The 22,581-nt window shown below is 37.7% G+C and overlaps 1 protein-coding gene across 1 annotated transcript; it reads left to right on the plus strand.

Moving 5' to 3' along the window:
- Positions 1-1,268: 1,268 nt before the first annotated feature.
- On the plus strand, positions 1,269-22,405 carry LOC118803174 (epithelial cell-transforming sequence 2 oncogene-like). The gene is made up of 21 exons (XM_036563699.1): positions 1,269-1,620; positions 4,144-4,256; positions 4,367-4,529; positions 6,481-6,733; positions 6,875-7,002; positions 8,160-8,281; positions 8,424-8,508; positions 8,826-8,994; positions 9,497-9,625; positions 10,733-10,825; positions 10,950-11,126; positions 11,302-11,405; positions 13,021-13,155; positions 14,314-14,519; positions 14,788-14,935; positions 16,410-16,483; positions 16,578-16,734; positions 17,976-18,041; positions 18,202-18,290; positions 19,407-19,579; positions 22,236-22,405. Exons 1-21 carry the CDS (start codon positions 1,438-1,440, stop codon positions 22,403-22,405), a joined length of 2,937 nt encoding a protein of 978 aa, XP_036419592.1. The 5' UTR covers positions 1,269-1,437.
- Positions 22,406-22,581: the final 176 nt, after the last annotated feature.

The raw sequence follows: 22,581 nt of genomic DNA on the forward strand, positions 1-22,581 counted from the left end.
GTATTACCAGTTAACATTTGCAGTTACACTCTACAGCTAATTCCCATTACAATACAGTGATAGTAGTAATCTGCTCAAATAAAAGTTAACTTTTACTGGTGAATGTTTATGCTACATAGAATTTTAAAGTCTCTTTAAGTGTCCTCCAGAAACACCCTCACTGTGTTGTGACTCAGCATTTCTGAACATGTATGTGTTTTCTGTATTTGCAGTGCGTTTGTGAAATGCAGCGTCTCTGTTGTCATTATGATGAAAATGTTTTCTGTGTTTGCAGCTCATTTATTTGCAGTTTGTTGGGTCTTCTCAGCCACAGTATATTACAGTTGTGTCACAATGCAGATATTTATTACAAAGATGAATGCACATTTGAGAGTTCAGTGGTGCGAAAACCACAGACATTGGACTACAGAAACATGGAAAAAGTTGTGTGGTCAGATGAGTCAGTCTTCACCATATTCTTCATAAGTGGGTGAGTGCATGTGTGGTGCACACATCAAGAGAACAGTACATATCTGAATGCTTGACACGTGAGGGGCTCATGGTGGCTCTGGAATGCTGTGGAGGGCATTGTGGGTCAACTCCTCCCCTTTTAGGGGAGGGTCACTGCAAGTCATTATGAAGTAGTTCTGACTGATTACCCTGATTATCCTGTGACAAAATATTTCTATCCTGATGAGATCTCTTCTAGAACATCAATGGCCCCATCCACGGAGGCACGAACGGTCACTGAATGGTTTGATGAGTAAGAAATGATGTAAATCATACGCGAGTCACCAGATCTCAAAGCAGCAGAACACTTATGGGAGCTTCAGTTGCACCACCATTATCAAAACACTAAGTGAGGGATTATCTTTTGGAATAACTGTGTTCCATTCCTCCATTATAGTTTCAGAGTCTAGAAGCAGTTCTGCCGGCTCGTCGTGGTCCAACACCTTACTAAGACACTTCATACCGGTTCTTCCCTTTTTCACCCACCTGTATGTACTGCACAAATCTGTGTCAGCAAGTGAAGACCCTAATGCATATCACACTCCTGTGCAATTAATGAGCTTAAGAAAATGAACGTAGAAAATAAAAAAAATGAAAATACTGGAAAAGATTTGGAAAGGCATAGATTTTTTCTTGGAAAACGGTATTTAAGAACTGAATGTATCAGCATTTGTTCATTGTTTTGTCAGTTAGCTACTTTGCGCCTTCATTCCTAGTGAAGGAATTCCCAGACTGCGCTTTGTTTTCCTGTTTCTATGGCAACGTAAAGTGCACCTAAGTGTCGCTGCAGTCTAAAGGTGCCAAACTTCTGTCATTGTTTTAAACTTAATTGTTAGATTATATTTTAAATAGAGTCTCGACGCCATTTGGCTACATTATTTCGACACTAATTGGGACTGCCCATTAAGTTTGGATTTGGATTTCATCAGCACGTAAAGTGGCGCCAAAATGACATCCGTGGAATGGAGCGCTCTCCAGCCAGGGAGCCGTCCGAGTCCTGACAGTATTAAACAATGGCAGCTCAACGGAAAAGAGCACACACCATTTTCAGCAGAAGAGTCTTGGTCTGGAGTTACAACCCCTCGGTTTAGTGCCTGGACACCTGTAACAAATAAGTCGTCCAACCAACAGGTGAGATGAAACATAACTTCGCTTTATATTCACTTCGCGGAAAACAAAGATTTCCTTCCTTTTGAATAAAAGTGTTTGATGTTTCAAAACGTACTTCTCACTCCCAAGTCCATATAATGTATACAGTGTTTCTTTATGCGACTTCCTGTAATACTTCCTGTGTATGTATATGTATATATATATATATATATATATATATGTATGTGTGTGTGTGTATATAGATAGATAGATATACACCGATAAGGCATAACATTATGACCACCTCCTCGTTTCTATGCTCATTGTCCATTTTATCAGCTACTCTGACTATATAGGTGCACTTTGTAGTTCTACAGTTACAGACTGTAGTCCATCTGTTTCTCTGCATACTTTGTTAGCCCCCTTTTACTCTGTTCTTCAGTGGTCAGGCAGGACCCCCATGGACCCTCACAGAGCAGGTACTATTTGGGTGGTGGATGATTCTCAGCACTGCAGTAACACTGATGTGACATAAAAACTCCAGCAACACTGCTGTGTCTGATACACTCAGACCAGCACAACACACATTAACAGACCACCACCACGTCAGTGTTACTGCAGTGCTGAGAATCATCCACCACTCAAATAGTACCTGCTCTGTGAGGGTTCATGGGGGTCCTGACCACTGAAGAACAGGGTAAAAGGGGGTTAACAAAGTATGCAGAGAAACAGATGGACTACAGTCTGTAATTGTAGAACTACAAAGTGCACCTATATAGTAAGTGGAGCTGATAAAATAGACAACGAGCGTAGAATCAAGGAGGTGGTCATAATGTTCTGCCTGCTCAGTGTACAGCTCCATTTCCAAAACAGTTAGGACGCTGTGCAAAATGTAAGTGAAAACAAAATGCAATGATGTGGAAATCATTTAAACCCTATGTTTCATTGGAAATAGTACAAAGACAACATATGTTGAAGCTGAGAAATTCTATTGTTTTTTGAAAAATATTTGCACATTTTGAAATTGATGCCAGCAACATGTTCCAAAAAAAGTTGGAACAGGGGCAAAAAAAGGCTGGTAAAGTTGTGTAATGCTAAAAATGTAATGTGGCAACAGGTCAGTAACGTGATTGGGTATAAAAAGAGCATCTCAGAGAGGCTGAGTCTTTCAGAAGTAAAGATAAGTAGGGGTTCACCACTCTGTGAAAGACTGCACGAGCAAATAGTGCAACAATTCAAGAATAACGTTTCTCAACATAAAATAGCAAAGTACTTTTGCTTTTCTTCATCTACGGTACATAATAATATTAAAGGATTCCGAGAATCTGGAGAAATCTCTGTATGCAAGGGACAAGGCCAAAAACCAGTATTTGCTGGCCATGATCTTTGGGCCCTCAGGCAGCACTGCATTAAAAACAAACATGATTCTGTAGTGGAAGTCACTGCATGGGCTCAGGAACACTTCTGAAAACCACTGTCTGTGAACACAGTTTGTTGCTGCATGCACAAATGTAAGTTAAAACTCAAAGAAGAAACTGTATATGAACAAGATCCAGAAATGCTGCCACCTTTTCTGGGCTGGAGTTCATTTAAAATGGACTGAGGCGAAGTGTTCTGTGGTCCGACAAATGAACATTTGAAATTTTTTTGGAAATCATGGACACTGTGTCCTCCAGGCTAAAGACCACTCAGCTTGTTATCAGTGCACAGTTCAAAAGCCAGTATTCATAATGGTACAGGGGGACATTAGTGCACATGGCATGGGTGACGTGCACATCTGTAAAGGCACCATTAATGCTGAATGATATACATGTTTTTGCAACATATGCTGCCATCCAGATGACATCTTTTTCAGGGAAGGCCTTGTTTATGTCAGCAAGACAATGTAAAACCACATTCTGCATGCATTACAACAGCACTCCTCCGTATTAAAAGAGTCTGGGTGCTAAACTGGCCTGCCTGCAGTCCAGACCTGTCACCCACTAAAAACATTTGCCGCATTACAAAGTGAAAAATATGACAAAGGAGACCCCGAACTGTTGAGCAGCTGAAATCCTATATCAAACAAGAATGAGAAAACATTTAACTTTCAAAACTACAGCAGTGGGTCTCCTCAGTTCCCAAACATGTACAGAGTGTTGTTAAAAGAAAAGGTGATGAAACACAGTAGTAAACATGCCCCATCCCAACAAATTCAAAATGGGCATACATTTTGCAAAAAACAATAACATTTCTCAGTTTCAACTTTTGATATGTTGTCTTTCTAGTATTTTCCTTTAAAAATATGGTTTACATGATAGGCATATCATTGCATCCTATTTTTACTGACATTCTGCATAGCGTCCCAACATTTTTGGAAATGGGATTGTATATTTATATATAGCATATATCAGTCTTTGGTAATTTGAAATTGATTATGACTGTTTTTGGTACACAGACCTTCAAAAATGTCAAAAGTGGACGTCAGCAAAAAAAGTAAAATACAAGACAAATGTAGGAAATGGAGCCTTTAAGGCTATATGTTACTAGATGATAGAATTAAAAATATGACCAGAAAGTGTACAGCTTTTTCAGGAGAGAACAACCCTCATCCTTCACTGGTTTGACCTATGGACAGACAAACAGCGGAAATATGTTCTTCATCAGCTCTTAAGAAGATGCTCTAAGTCCCAGCTCAAGTAAATCAATTCAGATTTAAATGACATCCTTAATGATAGCTGTTTTTTTTTGCATATTTTGTCTCTATAATGATATGGTACAAAATTATAACATCTTTTTTTAACTTTAGATTCATCAGTGACTATTTCATGGAAGCAGTCCCCATCACTCGACTGGACTTCACCACTGCGCTGCCACGCTTTCTCTCCATATACATCCTATCCTTCCTGAACCCCATGGACTTGTGTGCTGCAGCCCAGGTCTGCTGGCACTGGAGGTTTCTAGCAGAGCAGGTGAGCAGGGTTGCTTGCCTACACCTAGTAAAGAGTTAACTTTTTGCTGTACTATGTAAATGTTTTTGGGTAATTTATGACAGTGTAACTAAGATTAAAATTTACATTTAAATTTAAAGACCACACACTAAATTTCAAAAGTGAAATAAATGACAAGTTTTGATGAAAAATCATTTTTGAGGATTATGAACATGTATAATCAAAATAATGGATAAAAACAAGGAAAAATATCTGAACATTTTCACGTTTAACTTAACTAAGACAAAAGCTTAAAGAAAGAAATCAGCATGCTAAAACTCTGAGTCAAGAGAGAGAGAAAGTGGTAAGGGTGAGAGCACCCACAGGTGTCCTCCCCATCATCTTCCCAAACACTTGATTAAAGCAGTTATAGTTTTATGAAAATGATATGTAAAATAGACAATCTACATATATATTTGCTGATTCCTCAAACTGTTTAATGTGGACTTGACTTGGTTTAGAAACCTGTCTAAACACAGTGTCACTGATGAGATTCAGTCAACAAAGATAGTATCCCTCATGTGCATCTTAATGACGTCAGCGAGAGTTGCTCTCAGTCAGACTCAAGGCCTTGAAAGTTCCCAGTTGTGCAATAATGGAAAAACCCAGCTCCGATTCCTGTACCATAGGCTGTTGCCAGGTCTGATAGGATAGATTCGAGATCGGCATAACAAGTCCTTATTTTTTGTCACAGCATCCTTCTCAAGGAACATAACAACCCTGTTACACATTTACATGTGATATACATACTCTCTCTCTCTCTCTCTCTCTCTCTCTCTCTATATATATATATATATATATATATATGAACATTTAGAATCTGCAAATTCTGCATAATTTTTTGCCTCTTTCAATGAGCTATTTTGCCAAGTGTAAAATAATTAATATGGAATTACATCATTTTTTATTGCTGGTGATAACTGCAACCTTGAGTTAAAATCAATAAAAAATCAGGCATCTCTGACTCTGGTCCAGCATAGTTAGGTCATGCCCCTTTTTAAACATGCTTGATTGAACTCTCCCATCCTTGGTCTGAAATTTAAAGGATGTAAATAAAATTTTACAGCACAGACTTAACTAGTAGCCTGTAAAGCATATTGCACCTCACTGTATTTTCCCCTACTTAATAGCTGTACATAGCTGCAGGGCCGTTTATGAACATTTAGGGGCTCTAAAATAATCCTGCTTGGGGCCCCCCATCCAGTTCTGTGATATTCTTTTGTATGCATGAATGAAAAGAATTAACCTCTCTTCCCAGTAGCCATAAAATGCAGTTTCTGCCTGTTTTGGAGGTCCTCTGGGTGTACTATACTTTTCTTCAATAATATTGATGGAATATAATTTGATGGAATTGTGAATGATTTACAAAACCAGAAGTGAACTGAATTTTTGGCTCTGTGGGTGAGTAAGCAAGTCAACATTTATTTGTTATATAGTGTTTTTATCATTGTGGTGATTAAGAAAGCTGCAGTTGTGATGTCCAATTTATCTAAGCATGGCCATCTTTGTGGAAAGGTTCTCACCCCCCTCCCCATTGGTCTCTAGCAGCTCAACACAGAGTCACAACATTTCAATAGTGTCCTTGTTAATCTGCTAACAGAGTTACAGGATAAAAATATTTTTTCTGATTATATAAATTAAAAACAAAATAATGTCGTTTTCCATTCTGCTGGGGGAATGGCCACAAGTGGGTCTGCAGAAATACTTAATTTTGAGCAGAAAAAAGTAAGAACATCTCAGAATTCACTGCAGTTTTTTGAAAAATGAAACAGAATACATTTTTAACAGTACATACATACAAGTATAAGCTTCTGCTTGTACCACTTATAGCAAGAAATAGGCCTGTGCAGCAGTGCATATTTGCTCTTGCTGAATAGTGGTGACATCTGTACTTAGCTGTCCATTAATTTTCTCTCACTATGTGATTACTCAGGACTGCTTGTGGTCTCCAAAGTGTGTTCGACGAGGTTGGTTCCTTCCCTACAGCCCATCAGATAAAGAGTACGGTGCCTGGAAAAAACACTATGTGGCCTGTGCTGGTAGCCTTGATTTTCTATCTCCACGTGAAGCAGCAGACATCTATGGTACTCTGAATGAAACTTTGACTGAGCCTGAAGAGCAGAAGGAGAGAAAAACAGAAAACATCATCAGACAAACTATCCGGGAGAAGATAGTGGAGCATAAAAGTGAGCTTACTTACAGTAAACTTTAACCAAGCAGTGTAATGTTTATACAATACTTCAGTACATTTTATGCAGAAAAGGAAAAGGTGAATGCTGTCCCTGAATATAAACCCATCTGGTGAATTAGTGAATACTTTTCAACAGGAGCTGCTTTAAAGACCAGGAGAGCTTGGTTAGCTAACAGCTTATCTGGAGGAACATATGCCAGCAGTGTCAGACAGAAGTCTAGCATGCTGCCGCTGAGTCTTACAACTGCTCTTCTCCAACTGGGGGTAAGACTTTAATATCAGACACTAAAAAAAGTATAGTGAATATAACAAAGGCAATTGTGCTAACTTAGATCAGTGAGTTTAGGTGGTCATCCTGGCATTTTGCTGTTTTTTAAAAAAATACTTCAGCATTTTAGTGTATAGTCGATTGCCATGGATAGACCTGTGTGAGAGGGTTGTGTAATCAGATATTAGCGATGATTGACAAGTAATCTGATGACAGTGCAAAGGTAATTGATATCTTGGTAAAGGGAATTACATAGGACATCTTGTTAAATAATATTAAACAATATATACTTCTAATGTTTTTCCCTTTTACTGTTTATACAATAAGTGTTTACAGGGCATTAATGATCTGTTTACTGTAGAGAAATTTGCCCACCTGCTAGAGGTTTTCCAAGAGTCATCATACTGTCAGAGAAAAATTCTAAGCATTTCCATACAGCCCATTTAAAAATATATATAAAATAAGAGAAACATATAGAATATGAGCTCTTAAAGTGTCCCAGTGGTTTGAATGATTGACATGAGTAAATTCATAAAAATACATATATAAAGCTGGATATATGGAACCTGTCCGCTATTACAACGGAAAACATTGAATTAAGCACATGGATGTGACTTTTGAAACACATATGTTTAGCAAGCTGAAGTTTATCCACATTTAAATGTGCATCATTTGAAGACAAGAAACAGCCATAAACCCACACCAGCAGGGGAGTTAATGCTAAAGAAGATACAAACTAAAGATAGCACAGAAAGTAAGTCTAAGCTGCAGCAGATTAATATTGTGTAAAGTGTATTTCTTTGCATGGGTGGGAGAGGGAGGATTGATGATTTAATCAATACCATGATAATTATTTTTAAATATTTCCCAGGCCTAGCCATGGAGAATTGTTTTGGTTTCAGTAGCTAAAGCAGGTGTCCATTAACTTCTGTAAGTGTGATTTGAGTCAACACGTTTTCTGTTCTTACAAGTACTGGGAAACACATTATTATTTATTATCAACATAATGCAAATGCAGCAGATAAACAATTATGTTAAAAAATGTTGGTGTATTCCTGTAAGTGCTTACATACTGAACTCATGGTTTTCCTGATTATTGAACAGTGGACAGATCGATACTGGTGAATGCAGTTGTTGTTGTGTTCATATTTAGGATAAGTACCGCCCGGAGAACTTATCCAGCATGAAAGAGCACAGAGCTCAGCTGAATTCCACTCTAAGTTCGACTGTCAAGAAGACTTGGGCCACCAGCTCTATGAAAACACTACCAATAAGGTCAGTTGACTTGTAAATCCCTTTCAGTTAGAAGGTTATATTTATACTGTTTATACAGTGGTCTCAGGTGAGTGTAACACTTAGCTTCAGTCAAAACAATCAAAACCTTTGAGACTTTCTGTAACTGGCTGAATTTTTACAGCTTGCCATTAAAGTCACATATCAGGTCCAATGATCACCCTCCAGTTCACCTGCTACTTGTGTCATCCAGAATTCCTGCATATGAGGTAAACAAGTATTCTAAAAATGATTACTTTTGTTTTGCTATACTGATCAAATGTACAGTCTGTAATAACAGCTTCTGACTTTTTCCCATTTCTTCTGATGTCAGCAATGTTAAAGATAACGTGGCAAAAATGTAAAGGATGATTTTGCTTTCTGTAATTTTTCACCACATTCAAACCATAATAAAATATCTCGTCTTCTACTTATTCTGCAAATTGATTTAAAATTCAGAATCCTCACGTCTGTCAGAATTTCTCTGCTTGTTTACATGAGCTATTGTGTGTGAAATAATGTTACATTACATGGATAACCTTTCTAGCTGGTGCTGTGTGGAGCTCTGGTCCATGTGGTGCCATTGTTGTATGACTACAGTGGAATGACTTTGGAGGCTCTTCTCTCTCTGGTTGAGAGGGCTATAGAAGGCAGAACAGTGCAGAGTATCGGCATTATGGCCGAAGGAAGCACTGAGGAGATTTGCCTTATAGAAGGTGACCGTTCTTCATTAAGTCCATAGTATGTGGGATCAATGGCTCACTATTGAACTCTGTTAGCTAATGCTTTTTTTTTTAACAATGCAGTAATGCAGTGCGCTGCTGTCAGAACAAAACCTCGTATCTCCAAAATGGTAACTTTACAGGAGAAGGAAAAAACATGCTTGGCTTTTAATGTAAGTCAATGGAACTTTGGACTTTTTCCAAGTAATTTTTGGCTGTTTCTTTTGGTTCATTCATCATGAAACTCACACACAATGTAAAGAGTAACAGGCATTTTCAAAATATGTCAAAAAGTGAAAAAGGACAAAAGTTGAGATACAAGGTTTTCTTCCGACAACAGTGAGTGGTTCTCTTGTATTAAAACAATGTTTCCTTGTCCTGTTAGTATTGCACCTTAAGTATCTTACAAATAGGTTGGTATTACTCAATCACATAAAACTTCTTGGGGTTATTTGAGTTTGAGAATAAATCAGGTTCTTGATTTCCTTCACTGTAGGCCTGAGCATTACTGAGAAAACTATTTTGAAGCCGTGTGTAAGGGAATTCTGGAAAAGGCTTTGTGGCTGGGTGGTCCCTGCCTCAGATACCGGAACTTTGGATGTCTTTGCTCCTCTGGCTGCTTCTGGTCAGTCTACAAGTATATGTTATACAGGCAGTAACTATTTAGATTCCTGTATTAAAATACCTGTCCTGAAGTGCACACATAAGATTTTTAAATTACTGATTACTGAAGAATTAAACTTTGTATAAAGTGTTTTGTAACAGGGCCTACACTAAATTGTATAGTGCAAAAGTACTCCATAAATGGTCTAAGGCTGGTTCAGAAGGGCTTGCTGAGCTGGTGCAGACAAGGCAAACTTAGATCCACAGTCATGACGACAAGCAGACAAGGCAAACTTAAATCCACAGTCATGACGACAAGCATGACACAGACAAGGCAAACTTAGATCCACAGTCATGACGACAAGCATGTAAACAGTGAAGAATTTAATATGATTGCGACCTTACTGAGCTAATGCTATGGAGTTATAGTTTGATTTGCATTGTGCCAAACAACATTTACCTGTGGTAAAACCACTGTAATGCAGTGGCTTTTGTGTCAAAAATATTTCAGTGTTTTAAAAAATACACCAATGTTCAATAAAGTAATGTGATCTGTGCGGTGATATTTGTGTGCGTACAGTAACATAAAAAAGCATTTGGATATTCATATGTTACTTAAAAATGCATTAATTTTAATTTTTAAGTTAGGAAGTAAAATGTCAAACCAATTGGCATTTATTTTAAACAGATTATTCCAGTACTCTAGGTTTCTTTTTAGAATAGTATTCCTTTTAGAAAGGTGGCTAAAATGTTTTAAATCATTATTGTTTGAGTAGTTTCTTTGCAGACTTCTGTAGAGTTAGATCCAAAGTGTCTTTGTACACTTCTGAGCTCATGATCCCATCAAACTCACCATCACCACTATCAGAGAAACAGCCCCAGATTTTGACATTTGCTCCTCTATGCTTTAAAGTAGCCTTAGAGCAGTTGGTTAGGAATTCTTCATGCTTTCTTCACTCAGAGTATTTTATGAGATATCCTAAAGCATGTTTTGTTGATTACTGGTTAGGTTTTTCCAAATGCTTTTTGGAGCCACTGTATATCAACTATTGTACAACAGCTTCAAACATAGCTCAGCCAATCAGATTTTAGAACTTGAACTATATCCATTTTATTCTTATCTTCTCAGTTGCAGGGGTGGAGCTAATAAGCATACTGGCCACTCTGAGTGGATTGAGTGTCAGGGCACCCACAGGAATCTGCACTGGCTCCTACCAACACAGTGAGTAAATTCAAGTGATACACAGGAGTAGGACAGTGTAAATGCTAGGAATGTTTTATAAAGCCCTTAATTAATGGCTTGGTTAGCCATTAAGGTGTTAAGTAATTTTTGTATCTTGTGTCAGTTCTGAGTGACTGGTCAGGGAATGGTGACTTTCCACCCCTGCTGTATCTGAGAGAAGGGCCCTTGCTGAGCTGGTGCAGACAGGCAGAGTGGATTGAGCAATCTCTGGTAAACCTAAGAAAACAGCTGGGGCCACAACTGCAGCTCTTGAGTCAAGAGAGCAGAGGCCGCACACTGGGTAAGTCTGATCAACTAAGATCTATGGAAGGGAAAAAAATGAGTGCATGTCCAAAAGAACACTGTTCCATTTGTGACCTCACTGCATTTTAATCATTTTTTAAAGTCTACTAATGATGATGTTATTATATAGAATAGCCTGTTACCATTATAACAACAGTCTTTTGGTTTTACAGGTCTGTTCCTTTGGGATCATATAACCTTGCCTTTGTTCACGCTCAAATCTGAAGTTACGCAAGTTCTCATAGAGGGTCTTGTGGCACTTATCAAAGAAAAATCAGTAAGTAAAGACTGTTGTAAGTAAGTAAGTAAGTAAAGTTTATTTATATACGCTTTTACAACAGGTGTTGTCACAAAGCAGCTTTACAAGGAAATGAGCATTACAAAAAGAAATCCGGGTCCAAGCCCCCATGAGCAAGCCAATGGCGACAGTGGCAAGGAAAAACTCCCTAAGAAACAGGAAGAAACCTTGAGAGGAACCAAGACTCAGAAGGGGAACCCATCCTCCTCTGGTCGACACCGGATAGTAAACATTGTTAGTATAAAGTATTATAGTACAAAAACAGGGAAAGAGGTGGAGCAAACAATTAATTTGAATAGTTTAGTTCATGCATCAGCATCAGTGTGGTCAGGCTGTGAGGGTGAGGTTTGCACGGCGAGCAGTGGCACCCGATCAAGGCAGAAGAGGCAGCAGCGAGTCAGTTCTGCAATGGGTTGTACAGCAGGAGGCTTAATGTTGGTAAGCCGGTCCAGAGGGCTGGCGAGCAGTGGCACTCGATCAAGGCAGAAGAGGCAGCAGCATCAGAACGTACAGGATGGGCAGCTGTTCAACTCGGCGAAACAAAGAAAGGAAAACACACAGAGAGTCAGTTCTGTACTGGGTGACCGATCACAAATTACAGTGTTAGCAGAGACTCTGGCAGGTATAAAACTGACAGGGAACTAATTACCAAAGGCTTGAATATACAAGTACATTTTAGCCTAGACTTAAACACTGAGGCTGTGTCTGAGTCCCGAACATTAACAGGAAGACTATTCCAAAGCTGGGGGGCTTTGTATGAGAATGCTCTCCCCCCTAATGTAACTTTATTAATTCTAGGTACTAATAGTAAGCCAGCACCTTGTGATCTAAGTAGGCGTGATGGTTTATAGTGAGAGAGAAGTTCACTCAGGTACTGAGGGGCGAGTCCGTTTAGTGCTTTGTAAGTCAGTAAGAGAATTTTATAATCAATGTGAAATTTAACTGGTAACCAGTGTAAGGTTGATAAAACTGGGCTGATATGGTCGAACTTTCTGGTTCTTGTAAGGACTCTGGCTGCAGCGTTCTGGACCAACTGAAGCTTGTTAAGGCTTTTGCTGGGACATCCAGCCAGCAGGGCATTACAGTAGTCTAGCCTTGAAGTAATAAATGCATGAACTAACTTTTCTGCATTCTGTAGAGATAATGCATTTCTCAATTTAGCAATATTGCGGAGATGCAGGAAGGCTGTTCTAGTAATATTAGTTATATGTGCGTCGAAGGACAGATCAGAGTCTATAATGACACCAAGGCTTTTTACAGATGAGCTTGATGCAACTGAGAAATTGTTAAGTTTAAGTGTAAAATCAGACAGTTTGTTTCTAGCTGCTTTTGGACCAAGAAGCAGAACCTCTGTTTTATCCGAGTTTAGAAGGAGAAAGTTACTTGACATCCAGTCCTTTATGTCTTTTATACAGTCTTCAATCTTGCTAAGTTTAATTTTATCATCCGGGTCGCTTGCTAAATATAACTGAGTGTCATCGGCATAGCAGTGACACTCAGTTATATTGTGTCTTTACATCTGTCAGTGTACATTCAAATCTTCTTTAGTTTTTATGAGTCTGATGTGTTGATTAGCTCCTGTGTTATACTGTAGGATAATCCACTGGAGTTCCTGGGAACTTTTCTATTGAAGATATGTGCGGAAGGCGCTGTGAAAAAACATGACCTCATCACTGTTACAAAGAGTGTGTCGAACAGGCTCCCAAGCTCTATTCCAGTGGTGCCAGAGGTGTGTATGCTTGTAAATAAATGTGTGTATGATAGAGAGATTGTGGTCTGTGTTGGACAATACATATTTCACCACACTGTAAAAAATATTTTTTTAGTAAGTAGGGGAGAGGAGGGCCCAGCCTAACATATGGTAATATATAACATGGATGTTTTACATAGTCCCTTTGTTCATCATCTCATATTCCCAGAGCGATGTCTTCTGTGAATTTTCACAGCAATTGGGCAGACATTTTTTGTGCTATAAAAGCAACTTTTTTATCATACGTGTTTTTAAATTGTTGAATTGTGTGTAAGTCATACATATTTTCACCCTGACTATTTTAATCATTCTCATCATTGGTGGCTGAAATATAGCTATGCTTGAAGCATGTAGACAGCTCATAGTGAGAAATAGACAGGCTAATATCTGGCCTCCACATGAAGAGATTAGTTTTAACACTGTTTTACAACTAAGCATAGCAAAGTAAACAATGAGTCATATAAAACAATAGTCAATTTTTTAATATTTTTGGGCGTTCATCAAAAATATTATAGTTGTCATGTAAATACAAAACAGTGTTTATTGTATTATATTGTACTGATACTGATATTAGCTCTTCTGCTTTGTAATTAAAAATAAATTTGCCACATTTGAAACATATTTGACTCTTTTGCTAATATTTATTTTAATGAATATTTCTTAATTTATTTAGGTTCTAAAGCTGGTTCAAACAGCATAGAATTATATTGAGTTATTTGTGTTTTGGACTGGATTTACCTGACTTTTTAGCCCTGCTGTCAGTTATAACTAACTCCACCTATGGGAAAAGTTGCTCACTCAGCTTTTGCTGAATTGTTCATAAAACATAAAAGTTTATGTTTACAGAAATGTGTAGGTTGCTTGTGGAAACTGAATGAAATTGCTCAAATCATTTTAAAATGATTTTGCAAAAAACAAAACGTGAATTTTACACAAAAATTGTGCCTTGCTCTCCCCCAAGTAACCTGGCTGCCTAAAAAATGAGTTTGTTGATGCTCTAATAGTAAGTGAACAACACAATAATCTGTGTACTACATACTGTTGACTTATTTTAAGGTAGTCAGATTCCTCACTTTTTAAAATACTAAATAATTTTACAGTATTGATGCCTTTAAATCAGATTCTTTTTTTTATTAGGGTCTGTTAAGTGATGCAGACTGGCGTGATGCCATCTGTAGGGAGCTTCTGAAGAGTGAGAGGGCTTATGTGCGTTTGCTGCAGGCCATACACACAGTGTATTACATTCCACTCAGAGCGGCTTTGGACTCCAACCGAGCCATCATCAGCTCGGCCAACCTTCTAATGCTCTTCAGTCCTTTGCTGGACATCTTGGAGTGCAACAAGTAAAGACACCCTTCACTCCACAGTTCTCTAATAGAAATGTTGTGCTCTTTAACCACATTTAGGATATTTATATGGCATTAATTTTGTCTGGACTAACACTGCCTGTACTTGTTCATAAAGCACGATGCTAGTTTAGACAAAGTTTAAGTAATTTAGAATCAAGAAAATATTCAGATGATGCATTATATAGCTAGCAGGGAATGTCAGTAGTAGAGCATTATAGTAGTCAATATGTGAAAGCTTCAGCGAGTGTGAAATTTTTTGCAGTATTTTTCTGCAGGACCTCACAGAGAAGGTGGAAGAATGGAGTCTTCTGCAGTGTGTGGGTGGTGCATGTGTCAGGTTCTGCACCAAGCTACGGGCCTACACTAATTTCTTCAATAACTACCCCACTGCCATCAGGACCATTGACAAGGTAGAAAAGGTCCCTGTGACCACAGTCTCGCAAACCAGACCTCTGGTAGCTTTTGTTAGGACCGTAATTTTTATGTGATGTACAGTACTGCAAAGATGTTTTAGACATCTACATTGGATTTGAAAAACCATCTATCTGGTCAGTAAGTGTTTATTTACTCAGAAAAATACTACTACTTATAATACAATAAATAGTGATCATATGTATTACATGTATTTGTTTTACCATTTCCAAATTATCTCCTTGAAGAAGCTCAGCATTAATTGCAGTTATCATCCAGTATTTAGTTTGGCTAAACAGTACCTCTTTACGTTAAATCAAGGTGATGGTGGTGGAATTCAGCAAATACATGCAAGGTGTCCAGGAATTACGTGAAACCAAACTTTGTTCTTCAAACAAACAAAAAAAAAAAAACATGGTACTTTTTGCTATATTTGTTTATTGGCATTTGTTTATTAGATTATATGGTAGGTGATTTTCAAAATGGTATTGCAGCAAAAACAGATCTGTAAGAAACAAGGTGGTATGCCTGCCGGCAAGATGTGGCAAAGTCACATTAATGCTTCAAATAAAACTCCTGAATAAATTTATAAAATTATTTTGTGAACTTCATAACTGTTTTTTTTTTCCTCAATTCAGCAACCATAACTTGCTCCGACAGGCTAATCATTGACAACCTGAAGAAACTACAACTTTTTGCTGCTGGTGCTAGCTAGCATTCAACATGATAAGCAAAAGTTTGTTTTTGCAAACAAATAAAACTCGGTGCACAGATGTGCATAGACATGAATATGTAGATAGCCTGCACTAAAATGCACTTGGCAAAGCCCTGATAGTTGTGGCCAATTTATTGTGCAGATTTAGATATTTTAAGGGGGCAACTTTAAAATTTTTTGTTGCATTTTAAATCCACTTATAATGTTTGCCTAAAATTATGTTCCTAAAACAGTTTACACAACCATTTTCCAACCTCTTGACTTAAAACAAGCTGTTTTGTTGTTGTGCCCTTGATAATTGGCTGCCCTGTATTGTGTCCTGTATTCAGTCTGAACTGTGCAGAACAAGCTATTAAGATTGAAATCTTAAGAGACATCATAAAAAGATTTCTAAAGATTTCTGGACCCTTTGGAAAGCTGTGATAATACATTTGTTTCCTGACAGCCAGGGATAGCATGGGCAGGCTAAAGTGCTGCAAGCTGAGTGGGCAGTCATATGTAAATGTGTTCGTGGTTGTAACATGGCAACCGTGTTGAATTCAAAACAGGTTGTTTTTGCAGCTTGGTTTTCATATATGGATTGTATGAACTGCAGGATAAACCAGACATTTTGAAACATTTACAGTACAAGCAATAGAGACCTTTGGTCATAAAGCAAGTATCTAATGTAGAAGTACATATCATGATATCTAGTCTAAAATCACTTTTTTGTAACTGGACATATGTCAGAAACATTTAAAGTTTTGCTTGCTTTCCAGTGTAGAGAGGTTCTTCCTGCATTCCGAGCCTTTCTAAAGAGACACAACAGGACCCTTGCTACTAGAATGTTAAGGTAATACGCAATACTCAAATTAGTCTAATTTTCTCCTTCTGGTAACATGGAGCCTTCATGCACTGCCTTAACAAGTGTTCATTTCTATGTCCAGCATCCAAGAGCTGTTTCTGAGTCCATCCTTACGAGTGGAGGAGTATGTGACTTTGCTTGAGGCTTTAATGCTACACACACCACCTGAACACCCTGATCACACACACTTGTCCTCTGCATTCAACACACTAGTGAATTACAGGAGCTTCATCCGTAAGGTAACCACTGTACACTTGCTGCAGCTTCAAGTCAAACATTTTATGACATTACTTTTCCCAGTGGAATACATGCCAAATGAAAAGCAACCTCTTTATGGAAAAAAACAGTACATAACAATTTGCATTTAAAAATCGAAATGCTGAATTCATGTCAGAATTGAATACAATCTACCTTGAAATGAATAGCGTATTATGATATATTGCACACAAACACTTTTCCACCATGCAGTACTTCAAATGACGTTAAATCAGTGCAGTGGATCTTTTGCTTTTTCGTTTTTGCATGTTTCCGCATGTCACTGTTTAAATGCAGTCTCATGTTTCCATTACAATTGACTTTTTCCACTGTTATCTTGAATGCATATATATTTGAAGTAGCGCACAGTGGACAAGTTAGTGGTCAACTATATAAACTGGAAACTCTGTAATTTTGTGTACATAAATGTTTTTAGATAAACTGCACATTGTGAATTTTAGATTAAACTCCTTGTATTTGTAAGTAACAAACATTGAACTGGTCTTGGATTAATGTGCAGTGTGTCTGAAGATGTTTAATCTTTTTAAAACCACCAGTGTGGCCAAATTTGATAAATTTCCAGGTCTTTCTCATGATTGATTTAAACTTAGGTTAATGAAGACGTCAAGAGATGCAACACTGTTCATAACACAACCTCACACAGCTATGCATGTCACTCATTTCACACTGAGCGCTATGTACACTCACTGGTTAATTTATAAGGAACACCTACATTGTATCTACACTCATTGTACATCTTATCTGATCCACTTACCATAAAGCTGCATTCTGTATGGTTACAGATTGTAGTCCAGCTGTTTCTCTGCGTAATTTGTTATCCCCTTTACCCCATTCATTGGTGGTCAGGACCCCTACAGGACCCCACTGAGCAGATATTATTTGAGTAACAAATCTATCACCATCAGATAAACAGTAATTAAAACGTTTATTGGAGAGAAAGATGTTACAGCTCATGACAGTTGTTACAGCTGTTAATAAAAAAAAGACATAAGGAAAGTAAATTTACATTAGAACATCAACACTGAACATCTAAGATGTGGAGTAAGTTTTTATGGATTCATGCATGTAAATTTTTAATTGGGATTACTTAGATTTTGAGAAGCAGAAAATGCAAACAAACTTCTAAGAAAGAAAAAAAAAGGGCAACACCTAAATATTTTTGAAAACGTTCTTTTAAAAAATGGCTTTTTGCTTTTCCCCCAAGTTGAAAAAGACTTCTGACCGAGACCTGAAAATGCTAGAGGCTCAGCGGACCATCCAGAGCTGCCCAGTGAGTTCCACTGTTCCAAATATTTATGAAGCTATTAAGTCATGTGTGCCAATGCTGTGTAATTCAAATAACACATAAAAGTCAAATCACTGGACAAGCACACAGAACCCCACCCACAATACACTACAGTAAGGTTGACTGACATATTCTATTGTGCCAGACTCTGCAAGAAGGAGGCCGGTACCTGATCACCACACAGGACGTAGCATTACTGAGCTGCCTTAATGAAGACATTGTTCCCTCCCTCAGGTACTGCTGACAAATATAGTACACAGTTTGAGTATAAGATAACTTCCGTAAGCCATGCTAGCAAGTAGACTACTGGTGTCGATTTGACTCGGGCCTTTTCTTCACGAGTAGGAATGCGCAAAAAGCAAATTTGCCACAAATAGCATATGCAATGTACTTTATCAACTTTATATAAAAGCGTAGCAATTTTCTAATCAAGAAATTCAAAAAAACTTTTTGGACAGTCTGTAGATGCAATGCATTAAATTACATTCAACCAAATCTATTAATAGGGTTGGGATGTAATGGAATGCAAGTATTCAGAATACAAAAATTAAGTATCTGTATTCAGTCCAGGTTACATTTTGTAAAGGCAGTATTCAGAATACAGTTACTTTTTGCATTTTTAGGAGAATACTTTTAGAATACTTATCTATAGAGAGAGAGAGTTAGAGAATCATCTTTCAGAAAAATGTCACTGCTTCTTAAGTAACTATTTTAAAATCAGCACTCAGCATGTAAAGGCATACTTTGAAAAGAACTCAAAAATGGCTTCTTTACAAACACTGATCTTAGAAGCCTGAGTAAACTGATAAATCACTGTGATGATCAGTTATTCTGAGTTTTAATAAACTCTTTTGAGGGATGACTGAACTGAACAGTCTCCTCAGTGATAAGCTTAGCTTTAGTATTGTACTGAACTTGCGCATGCGTTCCGTGGCAAGTTACATAACTATCATTACCTGAAAATCATATACCTACCCACTTTAAAGTCAAACTTGTTATTGGGATAAGGTGAATTGTCGGCTTAGGTCATGAAAGGGCAGTGGGATTGTGGGAGCAGCAATGACTGAAGCAGGCAATGAGAGCCAAAATAATGTTGAGAATTTTGTATTAATTTTTGTATTCCTCTAAATATTTGATTTTTTTCATGAAACATATTAACAGAGGAATTACATGAGCAAAACTGACAACCAGTAACAGTGAGGTACAGTGTGAATTAAATAAGAATTATGGTGGTGGTGTATTCGGTATTCAGTCATCACTACTTTTTCAAAGTTTTGTGCCCAGCCCAGTATATTAACATCACATTGACCAGCCCTAAAAGTATTACTCTAAAATCTCTCTTCTCTATAGGATGTATGAGTGTGTAAGTGAGCTGGGTCTGTTCCTTTTTAATGATGCCCTGGTGCTGACTGAGAGGAGAGTGTCTCACATGCCGTTCAGGTTGGCTGTAAATACCTCCCACACATTCCTGGCTTCCATAGCTCTGCACAGCCTCAGTCTCTCTGAGATAGTGGACACAAAGTGTGAGTAAAGTAATCTCCACACAGATTATCTCTCTGCTTGGATTGTTGGGTAGTCTGAACTAGTTTGACATCTGATACTGAGAGAGAATCAGAAATGCAAGTAATAGTTCTGATTAACTGAGACATGTTCAAAGCCATTGTAAAGTATTTAATTTAAACACATTTGACCACACACATCAGGTGAATAATGTGCTAATGCACCAAGTTATTAAAAAAGATTGTGCTGATCCCGCAGCCATTCAAGACTGGGAGTCTAGGACAGCATAATTTACCGCATTTCTCTGGGTGGGTAGGATCGCCCTCCTTTTCCCCTCATGGGCATCTGTTAGCTAACATAACAGAATTGTCAGTTAACGTTCTCCTCCAAGCATGCTGAGCTGTCCAACGATGTTGTGTTAGCACCAGTTTATTTGGAGGAAGCTTGTGCTGTCCTTCACTTTCACATGTCCTTCACGTAGTATCATGTGATTGGGGGAGACCTAGCTAGTGGGTGGAATTGGATATGATTAAATTCAGGAGAAAACTGGGGGGAAAAAACAACTTGTGCTAACAGAATGTAATATCATTATGTTGCTTGGCAACCATCAATTCTAGAAATGGCATTGTTTGTTGCCGTTTTATACAAGCAATAAGCAACTTCAGGCCATGCTTTACAGTGATTTTATGCCATGTCGAGCCTTACACTACCCCTTACCCATAACACATTTATTGTAATGCACAGCTTCTCATGGCTTATTACTAGGGTAATATCATGATAAATTACAGTCATGTAAAGAAGTAAGTACATCCTGTGAAGTTTAGACTTGTTCAGCATATTTGGACATACAGATATCAAGTTTTAAAAAATGAACATTTGATCATTCTTTATATATTAAAATAAACAGGAATGTAGTTTCCTTATGTGGAAAAAGTAAGTACACCTCTTTATATATTACTTCTTCAAACGCGTCAAATTGAAATCAGGTGCACCCGATCGAGTACTAATGATTAGAACACGGTTAGGGAATATCTTGGAGGAGCTTGTCTTAACCTTTAAACCTCTTATATCTGGTTTCATTTGCTTTGTTATTGGAGTTGGGGTATCATCATGCCTAGACCAAAATAGGTCTGGGAGGGGGTTTGAGAACTTTTTTCCAAAATATTAGTTTCCGTGGTCTGGAAGATTACCTATAAGTGGAAAAGATTTACAACCACTGCCAACTTGTCCAAGCTCCACCTTTTTTTCTCAGCTTTCCAGTCAGTGTACAGCAATTTTTGCTATCTGCCATTTCCTCAAGCTCAGTTCTTTATCAGCGTACCAGTGTTTGAATCTGTATCTGTAAACATGAGATTCTGTCTCATAGAGTATGTTGAGTTCTACCATCATCGTTGCCATTTTTCCTTGTTTTTGCACATATCTGTTGTCTGATTTAATCTCAGTCATATCGTGTTCTTTGGGTCTTGTGTCTACCAAGCTGGCCTACTCTATTGTTTTACAGGTCTACCCAATGGTTTATTTCTGCCTACGCCACTGAAACAACTGATAGACTATAGCTTGTTGTAGACTTGAGTTGTTATGATGATTGATGGTTTTACAAACTGTACCATACGCCACTGGAGAAGTGTCGCGTGACAGATTGTACTGAGTTCAGCTAGCACATTTGAGCTCAATTTGAAGTTCATCAAATGCAAATTTCAAACCTTGATCAACTATGGCTTTTAGTGTTTTGGAATTCAAATGCTGCTGAGGGATTTTAAAATGGACTGTACATGCAAGTATATGCAAGTAAAACATTGCACAGTTGGAATAATTCTGTATGGAAGAATGAGCAAAAATTTAGTAAGTTTAGTAAGTTAGTAACTGATAGACAGTTATAGAAAATGCCCACAAGTTGTTTCTGCTAAAGGGGGTAATACCAGTTACTGAAGCCAAGGGTTTACTTACTTTTTCAACAGATTAAAAAATTATATCTCCATTATTTTTGTTTAAATAAATGATTGCAAAGTCAATTTTCCTTAGTTTTTGTTCCATTATGTAACGTTTATCTATACATACTGTTTAACTGATGATCAAACTCTGATGTGTCCAAATATGTCAAAAAAGCTGAAACATTTCATTGAGTATACTTCTTCACCTAAATGCCCTTCACATTACATCATAATATGCTTTTCTGAGCATATCAAGGATATTGTCAGCACTTAAAGAACACTGATCAATTTCATGTTTCATTACAAAGAGAACATCATTAGCTTTGCTGGACCAGATTTAAAGCAATGCAATATTTAACATTTTGAATAAAACCATTGTATGACACTGCGGGTTTCTTTTTTTCTGTTACAACTTATCAAACCACAGAAAAAAATAAATATCATGATGCATATCATGTATTGTGAGAATGATCTTGAATTGTCATTGTGCTGTGTTTTTCGACGAACCTTATTACTTTGACATTACAGATTGTATTGGAATTGTCCTGGTGACAAGAACACATTTGTAACAATAGTTGAAAACCAATACTTGATCATATGAAAGAATAGATTGCTGATCATAGTTCATACAGAAGGAAAAAGATGCCTGGTTATGCGACCGCAGCTTACAGTAGACCTCTGATCATGTGATAATGAGCAAGCATAGCAGCCGGAATTCAATAATGTTGTTTTCAAATTCCCTCCACAGATGTGCAGAATGCTTTTCGCTTGGAGAGCCCAAAGCGCCAGTGGATCTGTGCCACGGACAGAGAGGAGGACAAGATCAGATGGCTGGGTGCTTTACGAAGTGCTATAAATTCAGCCAAGCACAATTACGGCAGCAATGGGTCAATAAAGTTTATGTCAGCAGGGTATTGAGCACAACGACCTGAATATATTAGCTTTTAACAGCTTGGAGGATGTTTAACGTTGAATAACAACAACAATACAATACAACAATGCTTTGATAATTCAACCTGCAATCAAAATTGACCTTCTTGGCTGGTTTAGATCATGTTAACACTCTAAGATTGCGATCATTTTATGAGTGTGAC

Source organism: Colossoma macropomum, unplaced genomic scaffold, assembly GCF_904425465.1.
Source record: "Colossoma macropomum unplaced genomic scaffold, Colossoma_macropomum, whole genome shotgun sequence".
Lineage (NCBI taxonomy): Eukaryota > Metazoa > Chordata > Actinopteri > Characiformes > Serrasalmidae > Colossoma > Colossoma macropomum.

Coding starts and splice junctions, on each gene's coding strand:
- LOC118803174 (XM_036563699.1), top strand. CDS start 1,438: ATGACATCCGTGGAATGGAGCGCTCTCCAGCCAGGGAGCCGTCCGAGT. Junction 8,282..8,423: donor ATGAAAACACTACCAATAAG/GTCAGTTGACTT, acceptor GAATTTTTACAG/CTTGCCATTAAAGTCACATA. Junction 10,826..10,949: donor CACTGGCTCCTACCAACACA/GTGAGTAAATTC, acceptor ATCTTGTGTCAG/TTCTGAGTGACTGGTCAGGG.